Source organism: Hydra viridissima, unplaced genomic scaffold (assembly GCF_058129835.1).
Source record: "Hydra viridissima isolate aposymbiotic clone 2 unplaced genomic scaffold, HvirCarnegie_v1 scaffold_1, whole genome shotgun sequence".
NCBI lineage: Eukaryota > Metazoa > Cnidaria > Hydrozoa > Anthoathecata > Hydridae > Hydra > Hydra viridissima.
In genome coordinates this window covers 31,033,916-31,053,441 of record NW_028324300.1, presented here as the reverse complement: position 1 = coordinate 31,053,441, position 19,526 = coordinate 31,033,916, and the positions used below count along the sequence as shown (strand labels likewise).

Here is a 19,526-nt window from a genome sequence, read left to right as displayed (position 1 = left end):
GGAATAAAGTTAACCAATAGAAGTGACACACGCTCAGTAGAATGTATTTCAGCACTAAATTCTAAATTTTATACTTATGTTCACATTTTCGAAACGTTTCAAGTTGAAGTTGTGCTACTGATCGGCAAACACTAACTTATGAGAATGAAGTTTCTGTTAGTTGGTTTTATTGCTTTTGCACTTCTCATATGTGAGTATTATATTTTTGCCTGGCTAAGATATATAGACTTTGCCTTTTTTTTTTGCAATGAGAAAGTTCTAGTACATACCGTACACATCAAAATAGTCATAACTTTTTATAGGTTTTACAAAAGCAGAAGAGGCTGAAACTTCACAAGACGAAGTTGAAACGCCAAAAGTTACCGATGACATTGGTAAAAGTCGTGATGGATCGAAAACAGATGACGAAGTTGTAAAACGTGAGGAGGAAGCTATCAATATTGATGGACTTAGTGTTGCTGAAGTCAAGCAATTACGAGAATCTGCTGAAAAACATGCATTCCAGGCAGAAGTTAGCAGAATGATGAAACTTATTATTAATTCCCTTTACAAGAACAAAGAGGTAAGAATTTTTTAAGTTTCTTACCTAAAAGTATTTAAAGCATGATGTAAAAGTAACAATATTTTAATTTTTAACATTAATAAAACCAATGTTGCTTCTTGCTATAAAGTATAACATTCCCACTATAGATATTCTTGAGAGAGTTGATATCTAACTCTTCTGATGCATTAGACAAGATTCGCTTCCTCTCACTCACAGATAAGAGTGTCTTAAGTGCAACAAATGAGTTTTCTATTAAAATAAAAGCAGACAAAGATAACCATGTATTACACATTACTGATACTGGTATTGGAATGACTAAAGATGATCTCATCAAACAACTGGGTACTATTGCTAAATCAGGTACCAGCGAGTTCTTCCAGAAGATGCAAGAAGCTGGTGAGCAAAATACATTTATTACTAGAACTTTTTTTTTTTTTTTTTTTTTTTTTTGTCATTATACTTATGATTTGTATCCTAAATTAAGTAAGTTTAAAAACCTTTACTTAGGCACTGCAAACCAAGCTAGTGATTTGATTGGCCAATTTGGTGTTGGTTTTTATTCTGCTTTCTTGGTTGCTGATCGTGTAATTGTAACTTCTAAGAATAATGATGACAAGCAGTATATATGGGAGTCAGACTCTGCTGAGTTTTCTATTTCTGAAGATCCACGTGGGCCAACACTTAAAAGAGGTACTCAAATTAGGTGAGTAGTTTTTATTTCAGTATGGCGAAGATGTTTTCATAAATGAATTAGATGTAAAAATAAAGTGTAATGTTTTTTGATATAGCTTGTACTTAAAAGAAGAGGCTCGTGATTTCCTTGAGCCTAACACTTTAAAAGATCTAATAAAGAAGTATTCTCAGTTTATCAACTTTAATATATACTTATGGAGTTCTAAAACAGAAGAGGTCGAGGAACCCATTGAAGAAGCTGTAGACGAAAAAAAAACTGAAGATAAAAAAGATGAAGTTAGTTTTTTATTTAATAAACATTGACGCTATGTAAGGTTTTGTTTGTTTCAACATAATGTTCCTAATTGTCCTACAAAGTTTAAATTTGTCAAAACAATTTCCTTTAAAAATTTAAACTTTGTTGGACCTTTGTAGGCAAAATTTTATAGATGCATATTTACAAAAAGGTTGGTTATTTACAAATACCATTTTATTTAAAATATGATACTTATTTTTTAAGGCTAAGACAGAAGATGATGAAGATGGTAAAGTTGAAGAAGCTAAAGAAGAGGACAAGAAACCAAAAACAAAAAAAGTTGAGAAAACTATATGGGATTGGGAATTAATGAATGGGGCAAAACCAATTTGGTTAAGAGCACCAAAAGATGTTCCTGATGATGATTATAATGAATTTTACAAAGCTATCTCTAAGGTACTGTTTTTTGTATATATTGCGAGTTCTCCTTTTTTTTTTTTTTTTTTTTGCTGCTGATTTGACAATAATTTTTCATTTTATCTTTTAGGAGTCTGAAAATCCAATTGCTAAAACTCACTTTATTGCTGAAGGAGAAGTAACATTTAAATCTGTATTATTTATCCCCAAAGCTCCACCAGCAGACATCTTTTCTGACTATGGTAAACGACGTGAAAATATTAAGCTCTATGTACGCCGAGTTTTTATCACAGATGATTTTCAAGACATGGTGCCAAAGTACCTTTCTTTCATACGTGGTATTGTTGACTCAGATGATCTACCTTTAAATGTGTCTCGTGAGCAACTTCAGCAACACAAGTTGTTAAAAGTTATTAGGAAAAAGCTAGTTAGAAAAACCCTTGATATGATTAAGAAGATTTCAGATGAAGACTATATGGAAAAGTTCTGGAAAGAATATAGTACAAAGTAAAAAGAATGAATTTGATAAAGTTATATAATTAAATCTTTAATGATCGTTCAGTCTATGACTTTCTCTTACAAATTTGTTTTGAGTTGATGAAAATGTTTATATTTTAGTATTAAACTTGGTGTTATGGAAGATCATTCTAACCGAACAAGATTAGCAAAACTTTTAAGATTCCGCTCTTCTAATGATCCTGAAAAAATGACCTCATTAGCTGACTATTTGGGACGGATGAAAGACAAACAAGATGTCATTTATTTCATGGCTGGAGCTAGTCTAGAAGAAGTTAAGAACTCACCTTTTGTTGAGAGGCTGTTAAGTAAAGGTGAGATTCATGTCAACTAATTCTCTATATTAAATATTAAGTTTATCCAAATGTTATTTTTTTGGTATTTCATAGACTTCAAATTTTCTAATTGGTATACATCATTTGATTGGGTTTTTGGATGTAAGTTATATAACCAAGTAATTAATAATATAAATTTATCATAAACAAGTCTGTACTCAAAAATGTTATCAAAAAAAAAATAATAAAAAAAAACAGCAATGCATAGTTCATCTCAGGTTTATTGAAGTTTTCTTAATATTTTTTAAGTAAAGATCATTTTATATAGACATTTAATTAATGATGCTCTTTAAAGTTTAATTATAGTTTCATAAGATTTTTCCCTAAACATTCTCAAATTAAATATTGCTGTGCCCTTTCACATGCTTTCCAAATTACTATGGATAATCATGCTATAAAAGCAGCAAAAGAATTTTGTAAAATGTTTGAGATTTCTTTTAGATTTATTGATAGAAATCATAGTGTTTACAAACAAAAATTAAGCTTATGTGCTTGTTGCTCTATTATTACTTTTTAAATAGTGATATTTTAACCAGTGTTAATGCTTTCTTCAGGATATGAAGTACTCTACTTGATTGAACCGGTAGATGAATATTGCATTCAAAGTTTACCTGAGTTTGAGGGGAAGAAGTTCCAAAATGTAGCAAAAGAAGGACTTAAGTTTGGTGATGAAGATGAAGCAAAACAAAAGGCTAAGTTAGAATTATTAGAGAAAGATTATGAACCACTTATGAAATGGATGAAAGAAACTGGTTTGAAAGATTTAATTGAAAAGGCTACTATTTCCCAACGTTTGACTGAGTCTCCTTTGGCTTTAGTTGCAAGTTCTTATGGTTGGTCAGCTAATATGGAAAGGATTATGAGTTCTCAAGCTTATGCTAAAGCTAAAGATCCTTCTCAGAAGTAATTATATTTGCATGATTTTCTTACTAAAAACCACTCATTCAAATACTTGGTCTTTAAAAAAGTGTCTTTGTTTTTATATTTAAGCAAATATAAAAAATTTAAATCTTACACTTATTTTCTTTTAGCTTTTATTCTTCACAAAAGAAGACTCTGGAGGTTAATCCATATCACCCATTAATTAAGGAATTAAATGCTAAAGTAAAAGCTGATCCAGAAGATAGTACTGCTAAAGATTTAGTTAGAGTTATGTTTGAGACTGCTGCAATTCGATCTGGCTACACTGTTAAAGACTCTCTTGACTTTGCTAAACGCATTGAACGCATGTTAAGGCTTAGTATGGGAGTTGATATGGATGCAAAAGTTGAACTTCCAGATGATGCAGAAGAAGAAACTTCAGAGGAAGTAAGTAACTTCAGATGCATTTTACTCAAATATGAAGTTACAATATTTTTCTGTAGGCTTTGCATCATTAAGCATAAATTTTAATAGCATGTTAAATATGCTCTTAGGTGAAATCTGAAGATGAGGATATTGATATACCTGAGAATGCTAAAACACCTAAACCAGTTACTGTTCAAGATACAGAAGATGAAGTTGAAGAAGAACATAAAGAAACCCCTGCAAAAGACAAAGATGAACTATAGATAGTTTAAAACTTTTAGGTCAAATTTTTATACATTTCCGATTAACTGTACATCGTTTTTCAGATGCTGTTGTTATGTCGGTGTTATACGCGTCTTGTAATTTATTATTATGTGGATTTTATCACAATTAAAAGCCTGTACAAATAGCTAAAAGAATTCCAAATAAACCCTATGTTATTTTCATTTTAACTTGTAATTTTTCATTATACACATCGACTTAAAGTTAACAACATATCATAGATATAAAAAGAAAAATGGCTTAATGATCCTTTAGCCTTCTTTTTTCCGATAATTGAGAAGTGCTAAAGTGCACTTTGCCATTTCTTCAGTATATCTGCCAATTTTCTTTTTAACCAACCATATAGTCTTTGTTTCCTGGAAATACAGAGAGAACTAACGTTTTTTAATTCCCCAGAAATCTCGAAAAAGTTGAAAGCTTTTAACAAAAAGAGTATGACAATTCGGATCCAGGTTTACATCTAGAGTGTGAGTCATAAGTAATCACATTCCTATTCCTAACAAAAACTACAGGGTGATTCAATTTAATCTAAAACAGCTAATATGTTGATCACAAAGTAATGATAGTAATTGCCTAATTTCTGATAAAGGAGAAGCTCGTCAATTCTCTCTTTCGATAGATCCAGTCTTGAGGAACCTGTGGTAGGTGTTGTACATAGTCTTGCGTTAGTCTTTTGTCTAATAAGGAGTATCCAAACTAATGAATTAAAAAATAAAGATCTACCAGACGTTGTTGTGCCTGGCGTTGGTATTTGCTTCTCAATAACACTAGCAAGAGAATTGAGACAGTCTTCGATGTATGTTTAAGCACTTACGATTTTTCCCATATTTAGGGAAAAATCATAAGTGCTTAATCATTCGCATTTTGAGTTATTGTAGTGCTAATGCGAGTTTTCGAAAACAAAAATGATCATAAATGATTCTTTCGACCTTAGAACAAAGGTTTTTAAACTTCAAATTAATGAAAAGAAAAATAGGGATCATCGTTGATGAGTTGCCGTACGGAAGCAATATTCTTTTGCTTAACAGTAAAGCAAAATGAGCGTTTAATAAGATTTTTCCATTTTTTATTTATTTATTTTTTTTTGAAAAAGTGTTATTGCTAGAAAACTAACTACAAATGCAAGTTTCAAAATAAAACGAGATAAGCTTATTTTGTGCATAATTAACATATTCATTTCACACATTGTTATACGTTTAAAAAAAAATTATTTAACGAAATATGAACTAAATTATCATTACTTCTGGAAACCTCAAAGTAAACTGTTTGGATAAATAAGTGCTGAAGTAGATTCTTTAACTCTATTTTAAAATTAAAAAAAGTTTTTATTTCTGGTGAGACAAAAAATATTTTTTGAGAGAAAACAGGAACTTCTATAAATTTTTTAAATATTAGCAACAAAAAAGTTCTAACGAGTTCTGATTTGAATGCCTACTTTTAGAGTTTGAAATATTTGCTGTTATCTGAAAACAAAAATTTTAGAAAACCTAATTTTGGAGGGGAAATGCCCTTTCCCTCTAAAACTCAAAAGTACAGGTTGATGCTGCTAAATTTACACCTGCGTAATTATGCTATTTATTGGTACTACATTTGTGCAAACCGTATTCATTCAATAAATAAGATGTCTGACAAAGATAAAGAGATTATCTGCAGCCACATTTTCTTTATTCTCTTTTTCTCAGGTTACAGCGATGAATGAAAGAGACCATCGTATCGCAATATTTGCTTAGTTTCAATAAGGAGATTTAAACCTTCAACTGCCATACAGGCAGTTGGAGGCTCGATTCTGTTACCCGGGGCCATCAAAAGTAAAAGACAAGTTTAAAAACGTAAAAATTCAAGAAGTAAACTTAATCAAAAAATTTGTCCCCTTAATAATGTCGAACCCATGTGTGATACTAACCAGCTACAGCGCTTGAACCAAAAAACTTAACGGCAACAGTTAAACGTGGAATGAGGTTCCTAGATGTTTCGAGGCTGTATGGCTGCTACTTGTATAGGAGAACTATTTTTCATCATTAAAAAAATGGATCTAATTTATTCTCAAATTCTTTATTTACCTTAATAATTTGACTCCAACATTTGAACATTGAAAACAATTTTTTAACATCTTATTCTAATTGAACACCAGTGGGATCGTTTAGATCGAAAAATTAAATGCAAATAAATTAGAAATCCAAAGAACCTCAAATCCGTCATCGAAAGAAAATGGAATGATATCCCAACTGAATTTAAAAAAAAATTGGTCAATTCTGTTTCACAAGTGACTGCAGGGAGTTCCAGAAATGAAAGGAATAAATATTGAATATTGTTAATAAATGTTTTAATTATAGCATAAAATGTCTATTTTGTTTTATCTATGACGACAAGACCGTAAATTTTCAGTTTAAACTTACGGAATTTCTCTATAAGCTAGAAAACATGTTGGCATGTAAATTAATTCGACCTGAATTGGAGAGATTGATATTTTCAATTCAAGGAAGATACTTAAGTACTTATTCATCAAATCAGTTTAGGTCCATTCGAGAAAAAAAGAAACATGAACGACGTATGCTTTCAAAAATATTAAGAGTTGATCATGCTGGGGAAATAGGTGCAGACAAAATTTATGCTGGGCAGATGGCTGTTTTGAAAGATTCCGAATATGGATCGCTTATAAATGTGAGAGATTGTTTATAAAAAGGTCTTGTATACATTTAATATTATTATATAGGACCTAAATCCACACAAACCTCTCTTTGTTTTAACATTATTAGAATATATTTGAATGTGAAAAACAAATTTGAAAAAAGGATAAGTTTAGTAGTTTACTGATCTATTTTATTATAAGTTGTTATGATTTATCTGAATTGTAATGAAAATGTTGCAACAAGTTAAAAAGTGATTTTAAAAAATAGTTGGAAGAAAAACAAAGGTTATAATGAAGAAACAGGTAATAACAAAAGATTAAATTTTTACATTCAGATTGTTTGATTCAGACTGCTGTGAAATTTTCTAAAGAAATTGAAAAAATTTAAACTGTTAAAGTTTCAAAATAATTTTTTTTTAAAAAAAAAATAATAAAAAAAATTTTTTAAAAAGATAAAAAAAGAAAAAAGCTCATTTGGTGGGTTTATTTCAACATCATTTTCTATATTCACCTTCAAAAAAATATGAGCTATAATTGTTTGTATCAAAATATTAAAACACCAGAGGGGTCGTAACCTTTTTGAGATTGATCAAAGAATCTTTTTGAGCTTGATCATAGTGATTTGATGCCTCTAAATACCTTTAAAGGCAATCCTAATATTTCTTCATTCTTTTCATGATTGATTTAAAAAAAATATCAGATATTGTTGTATCCCAAGGCCATGGAGTTGGCTTGTAGATTGTAGTTGACAAGCTAATAAGATAACCTGAGAAATTTGTATTAGTTTTGATTGAAAATTAGACAATAGCACCAGCTTCAATATTTTCTAAACAATCTCCCAAATATCTAGCTGTTTTAATCTTATTGTTAGTTGATAAAATTTCTAATACATTTAATGCTCTAATGTTTTCCTTACTGATATTCAATTTAAAGAAATCTTGAAATAAATTTAGAGATTAAACTCCAATGTGTTTCCAAAACTCATTAAAACAATATCACTAAAGTTCATCATTTCTTAGAGGTACCTATAAAGATCCTTGCAATCATGATAAGTCTTTGGGTAGTAGTTTTAATTCAATCAAGCTGTAACCATTCCAAAAATATGATTATTGATATTTAATTCAAAGTCCTCAAGCTTTGTTTCAATCAATTTAAGACTATTTTTGTTTCAATCAATTTAGGAACTTTCTTATCAGCTTTGATTGAGCCAATAGTCCTCTTCATTCCTAGGCAATTAAACTGAATTATCTGACAAGTATAAGTTTAGAGACATAAATCTTCAATTTCTATTAGAATTCCTTTCTCCAAAGTTCAATGAAATCTATCATCATTCTCCATCATTTTTGATTAATCATAATGCACCTTTTTTTCTATATTTCAAGAACATTGAATTCATAGTCATTTTTGAGTATAAATCCTTTTTGATAATTTATAAATAGGAAAAAGATCAAGAGTAATCATTCAAGTGAAAACAAGTTCAGAGGGGTTTTTCTTGGAAAATCTGGCAATAATAGTTGACTTGGATTAGAGCATGAATTCAAATTTAAAGTTGATCTTGTTGTTGCTTGTTTTGCCTTAAAAGTTAAAAGACAATAATTGCAATTAACAATATTTTCATCCCTTAAGTCCAAGGGAGTGATATCTGGCAAATGTGGTGGTTCATTCCTTCAAGTCCATTGGTCTGAAATTGGTTGTAAATGTACTACTGTAGTTTTTGTAGAGGACTTTGTACACTGCTGAACACAATAGTTGCAACTCTCTGGCAGTTCTGTGGATGGACTTTCTATGAGAATGAATAAAGGTTTATCAAACATGATAGATGTTTTCCTCAGATGTTCTTGGTTGCCCACTTCTCTCTTTATCCAATACTGTCCCTGTTTCCATAAATTTGGGACATCTCTTCCATACTTACTCTTCCATCTGTAATTTCATTAGTCTGAACATCCAATTTTGTTTCAATAAACCATAATTCACATTATGCTTTTCCTTGAGGAATAGCCATTTTAGAAGTATCTGAAACACAAAGGTTTTATGTGAAGAAGTTTTAAATGAAAAAAACTTTAATAAACACTTATTAAAATAAAACCAATTTTATTTAGATCTCATAAACTGCTTTTGTAATAAATTTTTCAAATTGTAAAGAGACTTTGTGGACACCCTGTATATAATGTCTAAAATAAAACTATTAAAAAGAAATTGAAGAAAATAAACAAAAAACAATTTTTTACAGCCAACAACGTTTTCAGCAAACTCCATTGAAGTCAACAAACATGATGAGACAAAGCCAACATATCAACGTCAACCAAAAAAAATTGCAGTATTTTATTTTTTAGGGTAGATGTATACAAAATGAAAATCATACAACTTTTGTACACATTTTTCTAAGATATCAATTTTTTGTTTAATTTGACAAAAAGTTACTTGATTTTACTTAATATAAGTTTACTTCAGTATTTAACTTTTTAAAATACTTAAGTGTTAAGTACTTAAGTTACTTGAGCCTTTTTTATGGTGAGAGACATCCTTTGAAAAAGAAATTTTTCATATTGTTCATTAGAAAATGTGGAACCAAGAAAAAGAGCACTTGAGCAAGTTCACTGAGTTGCTTCCAAAATACAAAGTACGACCATCTGCATTACTCCCTCTATGGAATTTTGCAGGATATGTTTTAGGTAAAATTACTTTAATCAACTTTCTGTTTCCTTTTTCTTTCATTATAAATTTTTATTACAAGATTTTTACAAAAGCTTTTATTTAGGTGCTAGCACTGCTTTGCTAGGGAAAGAGGCTGCAATGGCTTGCACTATAGCTGTTGAAGAAGTTATTGGCCAGCATTATGACAGGTTAAAAAAAAACTATGACTATTAAATAAAAAAAGTTGTATCATTAAACCTGACTTGGTGAATGATGAATTTCATTACAGCCAGCTGAGAGAACTTCTGAGTGAAGATCCTGAAAAGTATAAAGAGCTTCTTGAGGTATAATTAATCTTATGATAAGTATTTTAAATCTAGTAAATTATATTTATACATAACTTTATTAAAATATTTATCTATAACAAAAAGTGCTCTTCTGCTCTGTTATTTTGTTAGGTATTACAAAAGTTCCGTGACGATGAAATGGAACACATGGAGACAGGCTATCAATATGACGGGGAAAAGGTTTTCTTTTTTTCTTTTTTAAGTAATTTTGGAAAAGCATTTCAACTGTTAAAAAATTAAAATTTCAATGTCAGACAGAACCATGTCATATTAAACATTCTTCAACGCTGTTATAAAGTACTGGCTTTTATTTCCTTCAAGGCTCCGTTTTATAACGTGCTAAAGCAAGTCATACAATTCGGTTGTCATGGTGCAATATGGCTGACAAAAAAAGTCTAACGAGGTCTGTAGTAATTTTAAGAAGCAATGTTCAAGTTTTAGAAAGATTACCATTGTGTTTTATTGCTTCAGACAAATGCTAAAAATTAAAGGAAGCAGTAACAAATAATACATTTTCTAAACTTTAAACTTTTCTTTTTGAGTGTTATCTTTTCGTTTTAAATTATTCTTTTGTCAAATTACTGCATAACTGTTTTTGTAATTTATTTTCAATATAAACGTATTTTCTTACATTTCTTTTTTATATTTGTTAAGTTATAACTAAAGTTTTCTTCGAAATTTATTTTTGTAAAGATGCTTAGAGATGATTTCTTTTTATTACGTACAGATACAGTGCGAATTCAACTGCTTTAAAAAATAATTCCATATCCTATTGCAAAATTAACTCTGCAGATCTAACTATGTTGCTTTTCTTGGACGAAAATAGCAAAAGACTTCGTTGTGTTCAAAGCTCAAAGTATTTTAATGTTTACAAACAGCTCGATCAAGAAAAAAGAGCAGTAGCAAATACTGTTTAAAATGAAAATGGTATTTATCCAAGGTTAAGGTTATTTAAGCCACTTCGAATAATGTAAATGCTTTTGTTATAAAAAATACGCCTAAATTAAGTTATATCTCCAATCCACTACTCTACATTTAACAAACACATTTTCGGAGAGTAACATTTTAAAAATTGTATTTCTTAATTAGGATCAAACTTTTCCCTTTATATCAAAGAAATTTGTTATCAATATATTAAGAAAGTATTGCGTCAGAAAGTTCTTTCACACTTGTGCTACTACAAATGTACCTTATTAGAACATGGAAAGTTCTATGATTTTCTAGGTTTCTCGCATTTTGTTTTAACGCATCAACGGTATATTATTTTCTAGAGATTTCCACGCAACTATATTAGCCAGTACAACTTTATAAGCCAGTACAGTACACTTGACATAAAATGTCAAATCAGAGATCCCATATTCGATACTGCATTTTATATGAGTTCCAGTTCGGTCATTCTACCAGTTAGACCGAGCATAACATGACAATCTCTAGGCAAATGCAGTTATCAAATTCACTTAAAACATTTTCGTTCCAATAATTTTCAAGTCAAGGATCATCCAAGATCTGGTTGCCCAACTAAAGTTGATTCTTAAACGGTGCACGAACTGGTGGAGGAGGATCCAAGACTTGGTAGCCGCTGTAGTCTCCACATAGTGCTGCACTATCTTCACTCATTGGAAAGGTTCTAGTATTTGGGATTTGGATTCCCCACTGTCTGACACAGCATGACAAAGAAATGCGCTTGGATGGAGATCTGCAATTCTTGCTCTTCAAAAAGCAACGCTTTGATTTGTTAGATCAATTGATCACTAACACTGATCTCTATAATAAATGGATAGCGCAACTCCAAGCAAAACTTCTAATTTTTTGACTCCAAAATCGCCATATTGGAAAGCCCCAAAAATTTAAATCCCGTAAGCTTTAAGTTCTGTTTTTCAGCTTATCGCTTTAAATTCACATATCAGATTTCAGCGTTCTGTGGCTTTCCAATATGGCGATTTTGGCGTCAATTTTGATATTAGAGATGCGCTATCCAGTTATTATAGAGATCAGTGATCACTAACGATAAGCAGCGGCCACTTGATGTAAACCGCACACGAGAGCGTCAGTGGGTTTACGCTGAAGAAGGGGCAGAACCTGAGCCGAAAGCAGATCCTCACCAAAAGAAGGTCAAGTTATTGTAGTGAAATGTAAATGGCATCGTGTATTTCGAGCTTCTTCCTCCTAACACTACCATAACGGATGCCAATAACTGAAAAGACTCAGACAGAAAATCACTTAAACGCCGCCACAACACCAAACGACTCATCTTCTGCACAAAAACGCGGTTACACGGTGAAATTAACATGCCTTAAGTTTATCGAGATGGGAGATCTTACCCCACTCGCCATATTCTCCAAATATTACTCCAAGCGACTTCACCTTTTCCATGCCTTTCAAATTCACTTGTCAGAAAAGAAGCTTCGATGACGACATTCGTAAATTCTTCGCGCAGCCAGGCAGCTTCTACAAGTATGGCATCCATTCTTTGTAGAAGCTGGCTGGCTGCCCCTCAAATACTTTTTTACATAGAAAATTAATATAAAAAAATGAGGAGAACCAAGCGCACCTCATAATAATTTGAACGTCCCTCTAATTCTATTCTAAAATTGGAATTCTTAAGATTTTTTTTCTCAATAGAAAAACCGTTAATTCTTAGATTCCTAAATCAAATATACCACAATATCGTAGTTTTAAAAAATGTCTTATGTAAATTACTATGGCTACGGTGTCTGCTTAAAAATATACTTTTACAATTAGAAAATGTTTGTCAATCGGCAGGTCAGTTGGCTATTTACATATAACAAACTTAGAACAACGTGTTGAGTAAGGAGCGATAGCTTCAAAGAAAGTCGTGTTATTTTTCTCATTTCGCACGAAAGCCTATTATGCAGATAATGAAACTTCAGTTCTACGATTATAACTTTGCCTCCTTACGAATCCAACATTAATAGCTAAAAAACATATCATTAATATATATACGATATCCGGAACAATTGCTCGCGTGCTCCCATAACGCCCAAACCACATCCCCCGTCTGTTTGCATCTCTTAAGTGGTGGGAACTTATAGCCGTAAATAAAATTAAAATCACATCAAGAAGCCGATGTTTATTAAAATAAAGAACAAATATGCAGACAATACATAGTAGTATCAGAATCATTGAGTTATGCAGGAATGGACGAACATGTAAGTCTTCTATCACCTTAAAATAAAGCAGATGAAGCGGAAACTTTCGAAGTAATAAAAATAATCGAAAAAGAAAAAATATTAACTTACTGACCTTTAACTCCCACGATTTCACTGCTAAAATATGATCCACATCAATAACGATACCAAAAAAACCACACATCAAAACTTGAATGTAAAACTGAAAGTCATAATTTACAACAACTATCCAACATAAGGCTGCAATTACACCATGTCCTATTTCGTCACACAATACTTTAAGCCACTTGCTATAACTTAAGGAGTGGAAAATATCATTTTTTAGCAGATAGTCGTAAATAACGCACGATACATAAAGAGGAGTTATTTTGATCAAAGTCAACAGCCATAGATACATAACTAAAAATAGAAAATTTAAATCATTTAAGATAGTACATCTGAACATAAAACAAAAAATATTTACCGAAAAGAAAATACCACGAAAAAACTATCAAGGAGCAGCAATTGAAAAGATCTTATCGAACATAAAAAAAAAAAGAAACAAGTTCTTAGAGATTAAAATCCAAAAAAAAAAAAACTATTGTAAAAAGATATTTTACTAGACAGAAAAAATACATCTCAGTTAATAAATAATGATCATGAAATAGCTGATAAATAGTTCGTTAAATACAAATTCATACACACAAATGTAAAGGTAAAACTCGTATTACAATAAATAACCAATTAGAAACAACTTTGAAATATTAAATACACTTAGAGATCATTTACTATTGCTTAAATTACCCGAAAGGCTTTAAATAAAAAAAAAGAAACATAAGTAATCAAAACAAAAACAAAACAAAAAGTAATCAGAAAAGACTTTTATCCGTTATTTCTACACGTGTTATTTCTAAACAAAACATTGACTAAAATTTTTCACCAAAAATAACTATAAATATATGTAACCACCATTTTAGAAAAATATTAAATATTTAAAAAGATCTTTGTTAACGAAAGACGACTGTTATCAGCTCAACTTCATATTGGAATAAGTACCTAAAAGATAAAAAAAATTACGGTATATTATACATGCTGATTTATCATAATCATTTTACCTCGAGAATTCAAGAACATAAACTAGTGTTAATTACATCATCTTCTTCCCCTTCTGTTTCATCTGTGTAAGGGCGTTGTCCTTTTGGCTGAGGGTTATAACGGTTGTTTTCGAGTCCAGAATTCTCTTCTTCGTTATCTTCATGAATGTAAGTAAATGCTGGTTGGCTAAAAAAAATTTCTGATGAAGAAAACATGTCAACTTGTTTATGATTTTATAATCATAAACAAGTTGTCAAATTGTTTTGGAAGAACAATCATCTTCATCATCATCTTCAATCAGTTCATCAAACTCAAAATCCCGAATCATTTTTAAAAACATTTCAAATTTAAACTTTTAAATAAAAATTTTTTTTTTTTTTGTTTCTTCCAAAAATGTAAAATTGTAAAAAAATCAAAGATATAAAATTCGAGAAAAGGAAACAAAAAAATAAGAACAAATATTTTATGAAATATTTTCAAATGTTTATAATAGTAATGTCAAGTACTTACTGGCTAGCTTGTTGTTTCTTTTTATAATACCAAACACCAAACACTGTCATTATTATCAACACACCACCAATAAGTAACAAAGGAGCAAGAACATTCTAAAGATTGAAGATTTTCTTTTTCAAATCAACTATTTAGAATTACTTGCAAAACTTCATGCATTTATATGCAAATTTAACGTTTAATTTTTAACGTGGGTACATTTTTTGTTTGCATAAATGTTGTTGAAAAAGATTTCAAAATCCCATTTTGAAAAAAAAGTTCACAAGTCTTAGTTAAACATAGTCTTGAGTCAATAAACTCAAATTCTTTCCATTAATGTCTTAAAAAACCTTTTTATATACAGTATGAGTTTTTTAACAAAGCATAAGACACGAACCTTTTTTCTTTCTTCAGGCTTTATCGTTGTTTTAACATTTTCCATTACTTCTCTCTCAGAGTTAATAATACCATAATAATCAGCTAAAACTTTTTTATCACACTTTTTATGCTCATCAATATATTTAACCAAATCTTCACTTGCTTCCTTCGGTTCGCATACATCCCCAGGTATACGTCGAAACCTTTAATTATAAATGAGCGACTTAAAAAAGAGTAGTTTTACCTTATTTTATAAAATTGTTTTAAATATGAAGAAGAATGAGACTAAAAACAGTAAAAACTTGATAAAACTATTTTGTCAATTGTTTGGTTGGTGAGGATTTTCTTATAATTTTATATTTTTATAAATCAGCATTTCTTAAAAAAAAAATTTATTTAATAGCTTAAATTTAATTAGTGATTTTCAAAGCAACAGCTGTCGCAATAACTTTTGTACAACGTTTCATTCATAGGAAATAAAATTCCTTAGAAATAACATTTTACAAAAATTGCGTTACAAAAAAATCGCACCCTCTTGAGTAAGTCTTTTGCAATTCTTCTCCGTCTTTACAAACTTTCTCGAGTTCTATGGTCAATACTCGTTTACAGCTACCATCATCTTGCCTCTTATAACCAAAATCGCTAAATAAAAATAAAAAAACTTATGACGCACTTTAAACTTTCATAATAAACGCGACCTTACTGTTATTGTCTTTGATCAATTTATATATCTTTTATGTTTTAATAACTATATTTTCTGACCGTAATTCTCGTTTATAACAAGAACTTATAATCTATGTATGAAGTTATTTAAAAGATTAGTTCACACCTTGTCGAACTTGAGGGTAAGTAAGCACCTTAAAATGTCGAACTTATACGAGTTATAGCTTGTTTCAGACTTTTCCTTTTTTCCAAGTGTTGGATAAATCTATCAGAAAACTAATGGATCTGGAGCTAAACAGTGTCTGTTGCTAAGTTGAAAATATTCTGAAGATGATTTGATAATTGATTTCCCTTTTTAAAAATTATCCTTAAATATCGTTTTCATGTTGTATAATTTTAAAAGTTATGAATAAATTTGATACTTATAGTTTGGATATCTATGTATAATTCGGATATCTATGTATAATTTGGATATCTATGTATAATTCGAAAATATTTTTACTTAAATAATTTCAAGTAATAACAATTCTTAATGCTCACTCAAGTTTAAGTTTTTATTTCAAGTTTGAAAGAATCAAAATATTTCTGGTCTAATAAAATAAAAAAATAAAAAATATTTTTGAAATTTACTTTTTGAGAGCTTTAAGGATTTTTTTTCTTTTAACTAAATTTTTCAAAAAAAAAAAAAAAATCAGATTTATTATCATACAAAAAATTATTATTTTAATTTTGTTTTTTGATCTTGGCTATTCATCTTCCTATGATAATCAATGCTATTCATCTTTCTTTGATAATCAAGACAGTTCAAAAGATTTCATTGATTTATTTTGTAACATAATTTGAAAACGAAATTTTTTTTTGTGTTTGCATCAATTGTAGGTACATGTACCTACAATTGATGCAAACAATTGATGCAAACATAAAAATGTTAAAATACAAAAAAATTAAAAACAAGTTACCATTCTAAGTCATCTTTTGTACACTGACATTTTTCTTGTTTTTCCACAAGATCAAAGTCTTTATCAAGAAAACAACTAAAATTATAAGTGGAAAATTAAACATCCAAAGAATATTTCTGAAATGAAATGATTTTCTGAACATAAATGAAAATGATTTTCTGAACATAAATGAAAATGATTTTCTTAGAGAAACTTGGGCACCCAGTTCAAAGTTCTTGAGATATTCAGATTTTAAATTTGATTAGATTTATCTTTAAGACTGTTTTACATGGCAACTAAAAAATTCCAACTAAAAATTTCATCAAATCTGTAGATTTAATCATTCAAAGAAAATTATGCATTTAGAATCAATTTTTTATAGGGAAGCCATTTTTTACTATTAAAGAGCTTCAAAGCCGAGAGTTTTTAAGCAATTAACATAGTTTTTTTTTTTCATGACTTCAGACAAGTTTGCACTTTGCAAAGAAGCAAATGTATCAAATTTTTCAGTTTAGCTTTCAAAGTAGATGATGTAATCTTTAGGAAATAATCAATTTTTTTTATAACAACTTTGAAGTAATTTTTTTTATTTACAACTGAAACTTAAACAAGTTTAATGAAAAAATAAATTCTATAAAACAAAACTTTAAAAAAACTTACATCACTTCATACACAAGATATCTTAAATACTACAGTTTATTCAAATGCTAGTTTCAAAAGCTACAGTTTATTCAAATGTTTTTCAAATGTTTTGCTGTTAAAATTGAAAACCTTTCAATTATCAAATCAAAGTTTTATTTATCATTTGAACATGACTTTGTGGCTAGAATATGAAACATATGTATGATATATCTATTACTAAACTATGGCCGATGATAAGATGATTAGGGCTACCATATGAAATTTTGGAAAAATCAGGACATCATGTCTTTTTTAACCTGTCAAATCAGGACAAATATAAATAAGCAGAAAGTCTAAATCAGGACAAAAGCTCGTCACACTAAAAGTGAAAAATGACAAAAAATACAACATTAAAAACCAGCTTTATTTTACGTTTTCGTAATGACTAAAAGAATTATTTCTTTTCTTTGCTTTTAAACCAGTCATATTTTTCACTAGAGTGTACTTTTTTCAGGAACAACTGGTCATTTTTTATCTTTTCATAGAACTGTGAGCAACTGAGATCAATATTTAACTTACAAAAAAGCAAACTTTTCACAGTAGAAACTAGCAAAGAACCTCTTTCAGGAGACCAAATATTGTTCATCATTGAAAACACCCTTTCCACAGCAGCTGAAGTTCCAGGAAGACTGAAAATGTATTCCAACACCAGTGAAAAATTTGCTACTGAAATGCCCTTTTCTCCAAAATGTTTCATCATCAGGACCCATTTTTCTTCACAACTCATATCATCAGATTTCCAAGTTTCAGAATTAGTTGACAAGTATGCCTTGACCAAAACAACTTCACCAAATAGTTCATCAGTATTTATTGCTGTACGTCCAATTTTTCGGTTAATTCTTTCTGCAGCTTCTTCCAACTCTGGAAATGTTATTGCACTGTTTTGAATCCACATGAACTTTTCAGCATTAGCAAAGCTATCTTTTCAAAGGTCAATATAAGAAAGAGATCTCTCGTAAAAACCAGTAAATTCTTTTTTGACAGCAATTTCGTCAATAATTCCGTCTTCAAATAGTTTTGCAAGTATCTTTTTAGCTTCCAGTGGAATAAACTTATTCTCAAATCTCTCCTTCAGATTATTCTGCAATACTTTTATCTCATTAACAATATCACATGCAGTTGCTCTTGTTTTTTCAATTCTCGGAATTGTTTTGTTGAATGTCTGAAGCTGACCATGAACAAACCAAAGATACATTTCACCACGTTCATCGCTAAAGAACTTACTAATTAACACTGGAGATTGCTCTTGTGAACAGAAGAAAGATTTTAGTCCCGCAAAGATTTCCAAAAATTCTCTGAATTGCGGGTAGTAAAGAAAGGAATCTTGCGCTTCCATGCTGCAAAACTCTCTTGTAGTAACATCAGCAAACTCGCAGAATTCTTGCAGTTGAGTAACTCTGACAGTGTAGATGTGAAAATATTTGTAAATTTTCACCACAAGAGCTTCAACATCAATTGGTAAAACATCGACAGCTGTTTGAATGCAGTTGTGAACTATGTGAGCTCCAAAGCCAATCCCAACAATCTCTCGACCAAGAAACTTTTTCAACCGACTGTAAACATTGTTTTGTCCTCGTCTTTTCACTCCACCAAAGTTTGTGTTGCAGTTGTCACCACAGAATCCAATCACTTTCCTTGATAAATCATGGCTATTGATGGCAGATTGCAGAGCATTGCACAAAATTTCTGATGTTCCACCAGGTACATTTTGAAATTCCAGTAATTTAACTTTTACTCCTTGATCAGGCACAAAATATCTAACAAGGACAGGAAAAAGTTTCAGTTCATTTTGGTTAGATGTATCAGTTGCAATGGTGATGAAAGTAGCTTTCTTCAACTCCTCCTTAATTTCTTCAGAAATCATTGGTAGAATAACATTGAGAATAGTAGCCTCACATTTTGTTCTTGCAAGTCCAAACTTTGGTTCAAAAAGTTTTGAAATTAATTTGGTAGAGCAATCAGCAGTTTTGAAGCTCAAATCATGAATTGCAGTGTGAAAAGCAAAAGTAGCTTCCGTTGCTGCCAGAACTAGATCTTTATCACTTAAACTATCAGTCTTGAAGAACGATGTTATTGATGCAGAACTTGCTGATGCTTTCAAAGCATTTTTGTGTCTCTGCGTTGTTAAATGCTTGGTTATGTCTGTCCTTCCGCCGTTTGCAACAGAAAATTCAGTCAAACAATCTCCGCATCTAACTTTTTCACCACTTTCATAAACTTTCTTCAGAAAAGGAA

The 19,526-nt window shown here is 30.2% G+C and overlaps 4 protein-coding genes across 4 annotated transcripts in view; 2 read left to right on the top strand and 2 right to left on the bottom strand.

Moving 5' to 3' along the window:
- The first annotated feature begins 30 nt into the window (after window positions 1-30).
- LOC145192554 (endoplasmin homolog) lies at window positions 31-4,473 on the top strand. Its single transcript, XM_080069843.2, has 11 exons — window positions 31-190; window positions 303-562; window positions 691-940; window positions 1,052-1,247; window positions 1,333-1,513; window positions 1,737-1,928; window positions 2,020-2,396; window positions 2,508-2,719; window positions 3,295-3,643; window positions 3,772-4,048; window positions 4,156-4,473. Exons 1-11 carry the CDS (start codon window positions 139-141, stop codon window positions 4,288-4,290), a joined length of 2,481 nt encoding a protein of 826 aa, XP_079925969.2. The 5' UTR covers window positions 31-138; the 3' UTR covers window positions 4,291-4,473.
- Window positions 4,474-6,253: 1,780 nt separating this feature from the next.
- LOC145192620 (NADPH-dependent 3-demethoxyubiquinone 3-hydroxylase, mitochondrial-like) lies at window positions 6,254-11,038 on the top strand. Its single transcript, XM_090101359.1, has 7 exons — window positions 6,254-6,970; window positions 9,496-9,610; window positions 9,697-9,781; window positions 9,862-9,916; window positions 10,031-10,099; window positions 10,241-10,322; window positions 10,647-11,038. Exons 1-6 carry the CDS (start codon window positions 6,731-6,733, stop codon window positions 10,316-10,318), a joined length of 642 nt encoding a protein of 213 aa, XP_089957485.1. The 5' UTR covers window positions 6,254-6,730; the 3' UTR covers window positions 10,319-10,322; window positions 10,647-11,038.
- A 1,574-nt stretch (window positions 11,039-12,612) lies between these two features.
- On the bottom strand, window positions 12,613-13,576 carry LOC145192231 (transmembrane protein 267-like). The gene is made up of 2 exons (XM_090101350.1): window positions 13,184-13,576; window positions 12,613-13,105 (listed from the first exon to the last, which is right to left on the bottom strand). Exons 1-2 carry the CDS (start codon window positions 13,511-13,513, stop codon window positions 12,788-12,790), a joined length of 648 nt encoding a protein of 215 aa, XP_089957476.1. The 5' UTR covers window positions 13,514-13,576; the 3' UTR covers window positions 12,613-12,787.
- Window positions 13,577-13,693: 117 nt separating this feature from the next.
- The window catches only part of LOC145192230 (sortilin-like), a 32,822-nt gene continuing 26,989 nt past the window's right edge, over window positions 13,694-19,526 (bottom strand). Inside the window, exons 20-25 of the mRNA XM_090101327.1 lie at window positions 16,632-16,706; window positions 15,541-15,651; window positions 15,029-15,212; window positions 14,653-14,747; window positions 14,199-14,328; window positions 13,694-14,103 (exon numbers count right to left, since the gene is read on the bottom strand). Of these exons, the coding sequence (XP_089957453.1) occupies window positions 14,086-14,103; window positions 14,199-14,328; window positions 14,653-14,747; window positions 15,029-15,212; window positions 15,541-15,651; window positions 16,632-16,706 (613 nt within the window). The 3' untranslated portion in view covers window positions 13,694-14,085. The remainder of the gene's footprint in view (window positions 14,104-14,198; window positions 14,329-14,652; window positions 14,748-15,028; window positions 15,213-15,540; window positions 15,652-16,631; window positions 16,707-19,526) is intronic.